The sequence below is a fragment of the Antrostomus carolinensis genome, unplaced genomic scaffold, assembly GCF_000700745.2.
Source record: "Antrostomus carolinensis isolate BGI_N321 unplaced genomic scaffold, ASM70074v2 scaffold4115, whole genome shotgun sequence".
NCBI classification, from domain to species: Eukaryota; Metazoa; Chordata; class Aves; order Caprimulgiformes; family Caprimulgidae; genus Antrostomus; species Antrostomus carolinensis.
This window is the reverse complement of record NW_010318328.1, coordinates 76,672-84,989: the sequence shown is the minus strand read 5'-3', so window position 1 is coordinate 84,989 and position 8,318 is coordinate 76,672. Positions and strand designations below refer to the sequence as shown.

The 8,318-nt window shown below is 39.9% G+C and overlaps 1 protein-coding gene across 1 annotated transcript in view; it reads left to right on the top strand.

The window, feature by feature from the left end:
• DACH2 (dachshund family transcription factor 2) overlaps positions 1 to 5,073 on the top strand; it is a 137,483-nt gene extending 132,410 nt beyond the window's left edge. Inside the window, exon 11 of the mRNA XM_029085162.1 lies at positions 4,187 to 5,073. Within this exon, the coding sequence (XP_028940995.1) occupies positions 4,187 to 4,224 (38 nt within the window). The 3' untranslated portion in view covers positions 4,225 to 5,073. The remainder of the gene's footprint in view (positions 1 to 4,186) is intronic.
• Positions 5,074 to 8,318: the final 3,245 nt, after the last annotated feature.

The window sequence follows — 8,318 nt, the reverse complement described above, 5'->3', positions numbered from 1 at the left end:
AGAGTTTTTTCAGTTATTTGATCCACAGCAGAAGCTAATGCAAACTGCTCTCTGATTTTTCTTTTTTCTCTCCTGAAAAATAAGAGACTGATTCAAAACTAATTAGCCCCAGCTTTGTAAGTTAGATTTAATGTTATGGCATGGTGTTTTCCACGTGTCACTACATCCAGAGCCCAGCTTGGCTCTGATCTGACTGAAACACTGACTCAGTTTAGGTAGCTGAGGAGGCGGTGGAGATATCAGCTCCTGTCCATGGACTTGTATTGTATGAGACTCTGTGACTCAACCCCTTGAGCAGGAGCTGGACAAAGCCTCCGAGCTGCAGCTCAGACACGTGGCTGCCCTCTTCCCTCCTGCCACTCTCCTGTCTGCAGAAACACAGCCACCTCTCAGCTCTACCTAACCTTTATTTTAACAGCTCTCCCAGTTCCTCCTTCATCTACATTGGCATAAGTGGGATTTTTAGGTTATTATTTCACCTCTGCCACCCATACTCTCTCTGCAATATGTAGTGCAGGGTATATTTTTTAAATTGCATTAATAATTCACAGTTACTGATACCACAAATTGACCCTTGTTTTCTCATTATGTAAGGAGATCCCAAATTCCCTTCCTGCAGTGACTGTCTCCTCCACTTTACAGCGTGCTAAAGTTACCTGAGCAGTCCCAAGCTGTAGCTGTGTCCTAAGCTGTGGCTGCCTTGCTCCCCTGCCTGGACCAGCATCACCAGGGCACGTTTCTTTATGCAAGTTGTGAGGGTACACGTGGGAATTTTGTTTTAAACTACTTTTATGGAAATACAGCTGAATTACTGACTTAAAACAAAAATATTACAAACAAAGCCTCACAAAGGATTCGGGAACATCAGAGATGCTGAATAGGCTGGGAAAAAAAAAAAAAAGAAAAAGAAAAATGTGACTAAATATGCAGATAATAATTATTGCTTTTAGATTTGTCCTTTATACACACATTAAAGCCTTGAAAGAAAAAGACAAACGGTGATATTGTTGCTAAAAGACAGTGCAAGAGATGAATGTAAACCCTGGACTAACAACTCGGGGAAGACACCACCATCCTGAGGGAAAATGACAATTATTAACGTGGGCTCTGCCTCACTGAGAAGTCGTGAGATCTTTCCTTGTGTTATCCATTGTGGAGGGGAAAAAAATCCTTTCTAAATGCCTTGCTTATTAAGCCAGTCATGCATTTCACTGTAGGCTGTAAAGCAGTATAACATGCACAGGGGGCTCATAAGCATATTTTAGTGTTAGGGAATATCATTTATACAGTTTTTATATTGTCAATATTACCCCTAGAGAATGAGATTAGGCTTTAAACTACTGTAAATCTACGCTTTTGCTCACCTTTGTATAATTTCATTTTTTAATAGAATGAAGCCCACATAAATGAATATTTGATTAAGGGATAAACCTAATAAAAGAATACATTTATTGCACACAGATTTATTCAAATCTTTGCTATATAATACAGTAAAATGCTATAAAATGGTATGTAACTAGCAGTCAGCTACACCGAGGGGACAGTGAATATTCTTTGAAAAGATGAATTTGACAACATCGCATTGTCTTTCATGTCTAAGTGGTAGCACAGATGCTCCTGACACGCTAATTCCTCATAGGTGGTTGCTGTGTGACGTTGTTAATGCCATGGAGTTCAGTTTATTGCACAGCAACAAAAAAGTTTTAATTTCTGGAGAATAATCGAGAGCTTTATAAAAAAGGAAATATTTAACTCTGCACTTTCTGTTTACTGATCAATAATACCTCCTGGGTGGCTGCACTGTGCTTGAGCTTTGGCATTTACTTTCTCTCTTACAGGTATTCCAGATACCTCCATTGAACTGTCCTTGAGAAATAAAGGGAATAGGAAGGAGAAATTGAAAATTGTTTCAAAGACTAGAGTCAGTCCATGAGCCCACAGTGCCCTCAGTGACCACCTCTCACCTCTGTTTGAAAAATAATTTTTAAAATACAATAAAAATATCAATAATTTTTTTAAAAAATACTGATCCTTACTAGTCCTATTTGTGATAAATCAAGTCCTCCCTGAAATGCACACCTGGATTCCTCCCCTCCTCTTTGCAGACAGAGTCCATGTCACCAAGCTCAGTGCTGGAAATGCGTGCGCTGGCTCTGCCTTGCTGTCTGTCTGTAACAAATACCAAGCATCAAACATGGATCAGAAGATGCCACCGACACCCCGTGGCCATTTAAATACTGAGATATGTGTCCGGTTTCTGCTGACTTCCTTTGGTGTTAGATGGACCCATTCCCTAAGCACATCTCCGACTCCTGCCCCGTGGAGGTGGTGGGGCCAGGAGATCCCTCTGTAGCTCTGCCCCTCGCCCTCCAGGAGAGTTGTCCTGCGGGTGCTGGGTGCCCAGGACACGTAATGCTTTGCTGCAGAAGGCAGAACTGGTGTGTTGCTGGCTCATGGGAAGGACACTGTGGCAGAATTCCAGCCTTCTGGCCTGCCTGTAAAGACTATTTATATCCTTCTTGAGGGCAGCCCTGCTGACCTGGAGATTCTGTCAGTGGCTACCTTCTTTAGAAGTACAACTCTAATATCGGCTAGATCACCTAAGCCTGCTCTGGGAAGAAGTCCTGTGCAACTTCCTAATAATCAGGAGGAGAAAAAGAAACAAACAAACCCCGCAGTGGTCAGTGTTTGCATTTCTGCTTCCCCCCTCCCCAGGCTGCAGTGTTTGCCCCACTAAGTTTAAGACAATACTTTTAATCAGCCAAAGGCCTGAAACTAATTTTAGTCACAGCTTTGGAGGTTCCCATGCTCCCAGATGTTCCTCCAGAGATGTTATGTCTCTAGTTCTTCTGATCTTTATTCTTGTTTACATCCAAAATACATTTTAAATCATCTCTGTTTGGAGCGTCTGAGCCTCCTTAAAACTATGAAACTCTCAATTACTAATTAGCTGTTTCCTGTTCCTAATGAAGTGAACATGTCAGATTTGGATTAAAATTCAGCAACTGCTCTCCTCTGTTTATGGTTCCAGATGTTTTTGTTTTATCTAGGAGGTTACTTTGACAGCTACTGCTAAATGATAAATCACTCATATTATAGCTGAAATGCATTTTGAAATTGAAATGTGGCAAACTTTGAGATTGCTCCAAGGATCAGCATCAGTTAGCAGGTCAATACTTGTTCTTTGCTTACGAGTGTTGGGTATTGGCATATGTAAAACAGTAATGGGATGGATGTCAACATTATACAAAATGCTTCTCAATATTATCATTTTGCTATCATCTTCAAGATCAGTACTTGTGGGTTTAGCTGGGTGAATTCATGATTCATTGTATAATGAACAAGAATATGGATTCTTGTTAGCTTTAGTTTCCGTGGGCATTTCAATTTCTTTTTTTTTTTTGTGAGCTTAAAGTTGCTTAATATGAAAAATCACAATTGATAGGTACTATAACTAGGAATATTTTTATGAAGGAAATGTCTTTCTACTTCTTTCCAAATACAGAAAAATAATTTTAAAATAAATGTAGTTTCTGAATGAAAGAACAGTTTTCCAAGAACAGATATTGATTTACTTCTATTACATTTTTTCATGCAATGCAATTTTGTTTTAACATGCTGTTCCCTAGAAGGTTTTGTGCATGAAATAATGGTACGTTGTAAAGCCGTGGTACTCGTCCTGTCTTATGGGGGCACGCAATACAGCACAGGCTGCCTTCTGAAGAAAAAAAGAAGGAAAATGAGTGTTCAATTAAAAAGCAAACACCATAAAGGAAGAAAATCCAAATCCATGTGTTTATAGCCTCTGCTCAGCAGATGCTGGCTGGCGAGTGCCGTTAGGAACAAGGCTGGTGGTTGTTCAGCCCAGCTGAGTGCCCACACCTGCACCAGCGGGTTCAGAGGTGCTCGGTGCACCCAGACCCGCTCCTTTCTCTGTGTGATATTCACCTCACCAGGGCTTTGCAAGGCTTTGTCCTCAGGTGCCTCTTTCTCCTCTGTCAAACATACTCCCCTGATGGAGGGTTTATATCACTTGTAGAGCTGATAATGTGGTGTGGGGAAAAAACTAAACAACCCCCCCCACCCCACCCCCAAACAAAGGAGGTGCACCTAAGTTTTAATTAATTATAAATAACTGTGTAATTGACCTTTTTTCTGCTCTTTTTTTTTTCTTTCTTCCCTCCAGAAAACAGAACATACATCAAACCTACTATTATGTACTGAAGGAAACGCCTATTGTTGAAAAATGTATAATGATCACTATTTGAAGACTATATAGTTCATGAAAAACGTCCCTTCCAACCTTTGATGCCTTCAGTACTGTGTGAAGAACAGGATTTGTAGCATGAAACTTGAAGGACAATTTCAAGCAATTTACTGTTGCTGCATCGAAAACTGCCGTATTGTCATTAAGAAATATTGAGACTTTTTACAAGCTTACCATACCAAACCAAGCCTCTTGCAACAGATCATTTTTAGGTCCCCGAAGATAGAAAGGAGTTTTAGTATTTTTAAGCACATACAGGAATTATTCCCTCTTCCCCCCCCAAAAAAAGAACTTTTTTTGTTGTTTTTTTTCCCAAGGAGGTAGCTATTACTGGATAGCAATGGCACAATGATTTTAAGCCACAAAGGTCCTCGCTGGCTGTACATCATACCAGTCCAGTTTATCACTGAAACTGTTCAACATGGAGCTGTTTCGATTGTGTTTATAAATTAAGCTTTGTTTACTGAAGCAGATATTCGATATATATTACGTTTTAAAAAGAAATGTGTGTACATTTTTTAAAAGAATGATGTAAAAACTGTCCTTTCATTAGATGACCAATTCAAAAGTGTGAGCTAAACCCTAATAGCTGACGTACTAGGAGGATTATAATTGATGCTTTTTTTTATGCTCAGTTCAGCTTGGCTTTTGGTCTTTTAAGATGAAAAAATGAATATGCAGTAGAGTGTTAGCTAATGGAAACTTTTAAGTATGGTTTCTCTGTTGTACCATATTAAGTTAAAGTACACATTCTTTGTTAAAAATGTTCTTGCTAAAAATACAGTATTAAAAATTCTTTTGTTTGACTTTGGAAATCTTTTAAGATTTTTTTTTTTAACTGTGAATTCCCATAGTTACTGTACTAATGCAAAACAATATTTTGCACTATTAAATATACTTGAAGAAATTACTTAATAAAGAGGGTGGGTTGGTATCAAACATTTTCCTAATTCTTGTATGTTCCAAATTCTGAACTTTGCAACTGAAACATTCCTTTCTCAAAATACAGGACTGAAAGCTGGTTTGAGTCAAGTGGAATTAAATAATCACCTGTTTGCTCTTTACTGGTGTTTGTGGGTCAAAGGCACAATGCTAATTTACTTATAAACTCATGTTTATGTATGCAAACTTATGTTTACACACACACACACATCCTGAATTAAATCCCTGTTACTTAAACAAAACAAAAACCTTTAAATAGATCTCTGGGGAATATATTTCCTATGAATATGTATACTACTATCTATATCTATATGTATAGCAGTCAAAATTTCATTTATTATTGTTACTAGAATTTTTTTTTTCAGGTTAACAGACTTCTGCTATTTTTACAGGAGACAAGAATAATCTGATTTTGTTCCTAAAAGAAATATTTTAGTTTAACCAGGTGTCAGTTCAAGAAAACATGTTGGCCTCCATTTTACAGGTGATCAAACTAGTTATCAGCATAGCCTTTCAATGTACAAACATAGTTTATTCCATATTACTTTTATTGCTAGCGTTCTAATAACTGCATTAATCACACTGCCATTGATTAAACAGTCAAAAATTGAATTATATGAAAAAACAGGAGCATTAGGAATTGTGAGTGCTCCTGCGTGCTTAATAAAAGCTTTTGTGTGAGTGAAACACTGCAGCACCTGAACTTAAATTCTACCTTTGACTCTATTTATTAATTTTAGTTCCTGTTCCATCAGGATTCTCTGAAATGAGGGCTGGACCTTAATTCTAAATCTTATTTTTAAAAATGACTTGACTTGAAACAGTCCTTGGGATGCTGCAGCATTTCTGGCTGATTGACCGAACTCTGCTATGAGTTGCAGATTTGAAGAGAGCTCTTTGATGAGCTCCCCAGTATCCTGCATTTTAGAAAGACTTAAAGTAACTATTATTTATTTCAGTTTTTGTAGCAATTTTGCATTTTTCTTCAGTCTTCATAAAGACAATTTTAGCATTTTTCTTCCTCAGTGGCTGATCTACATTTCTTAGGGCTGCTTTTGTACTGGGTTGATGAACACACCATTGATTTCTAATTTGCCCTTCTCAGAATTGTTTTAAATGTCAAAGTACTGGCAAATGAGATTTAGGAAACTGATAAACTTCAGAGACTGAATCTGTTGTTAAGTCCTTATTAGGTAGCTCCTGATAAATATTGACAAACCAAGACATTGAGGTTTTTATGTGTCAGCTCAAGCTAAGGAGCACACTTAGAACTAACACTTTCTGTTGGAGACACATACGAAAGCCAGGCTGTGCAGTTAGATTGAATATTGATATAAAAGTGTAAATTTCAATTATTATTTTTTTTAAATTTAATTTTACTCCTGTTATCTCCTCAGTAGTATTCCAAATGACACCCTCCTGCACAGGGATCCGGCCCAATATTTTTTGCATAGTTGTTTTATGACTGACGCTGTATGAACTGCGGGACGGGGATTGCCCAGCCCAGGAGCCCTTTCCCACCAGGGAGTCGATGCAGAGACCTTCAGGGAATAGGTCTGGCACTGCATGTGTTGGGGTTTTTTTTCCCCTTCATACAGTGTAAAAAAGCCTCTGCAGACTTTGTCTAGTTCCAGGCACCACAACTGAGCATGAAAGGCAAGAAAACGAGGAAATTGCTTTCATGTCGTATTTCCTAGGTCTCTGTAGATCCTATCATTCAAAGGCAAAAGAGATGGGATTGTTTACTCAGAGAAGACAAGACTAAGGGAAGAATTACTTGTCTTTCCTATGTAAAAGGAAGCTATGGAGAGCAGGAAAGTAACCTTCCCTGTCCTCTGTGGCTCCATGGCCAGCACAGGTCAGTGGGTGCTGCTTTCAGAAAGCTGCACAGCCCATGATCTCCTTCCTGCCTGTGGTACAGCACAGCCAACACAGGCAATGTTGAGCTTTTCTGATTTCTGCTGGACATAATTTCACATTTGCCTACAGTTACCACCCTCCTTGTTCATCTTGTGTTTTAAACAGTGGGACAATCTCAGTAGGAGAGTTTGGAGGACCCATACCCTCCAGCCCATGGGCAGTAGGAAATCCAGCCTTCACCACACTCCTCCTCGGCTGAGGCAGTCGCCTGAACAGCCCCAGCTGGCTGCACTGTGGGGAGCTTCTTCCAGGTGTTTGGCTTTTGGAGTTTTTTTCTGAATTAAAATGCCTGAGAGGAGCAGGACTTTGTGCCGGTGTCCTCAGCGCCTCCTAAAAGCGGCGGAGCAGAGGGACACTGAAAACCCATTTTTCCACAGGGTCTAGGCTGCAGAAAGCTCAGCTGGGGCTGGGTGTTTGCAGGCTGGGGGGGCATTGCTGAGGTTGGGGTGTGGTACCCACAGCCCCTCTACATCTGCCTCTGGTTCCTACAAAGCATCTCCTTATTTGTAAATTGCCTTTGAAACGGTGTAATGCCAATAAAGTTGGCGTGAGCTGGACACAAGGTGATCTTGGCTAAGTGCAGGCAAGTTAATGGCCGATGTATTTCAGCAATTTTATGAATCTTGTGTAATGCAGACTGCTATCATAATAAACCCTTAACAGAATCAATAGTGACCAATCTCAATTTAAAATCTGGATCTATAGTAATACACAGCGAGAACACTCTCCTTCAGAAATGCAGAGCTGTGCATTAAAAGCTGAATGCTGCTTTAAGTAATTGCTATCTACAAGTAAGTGGCCCATTAATATATTTATTTACAGAATATTTTTGGTAACATGACAAAATGTGGGCTAACCTCAGATGGGTACGAATTTCCTTCATGGCCTCAGCTGATCTCCACAACTGCTGCTGTGTGTATGTGTGAGCACACGTGCACAGGCTGAGCACAGACTGGTCATGAGTGTGATCACCCAGGGGCTCGCCGGCCCTGGGCTGAGGAGCCGTTACCTTTGGCAGCAGGACTGGCCCAGAGGCTTCCCGCTCTCCCGCTGCTGCTCTTGCCTGCACTGTCGTTCTGTGCTGGGGAGAGGGAAAGGAATATACAGCAGGTTGGTTGGTTGGTTGGTTTATTTTTAAAGCCAGATCATGTGCTATCATCATTTGTTATACATACTACAAATGTTTAGG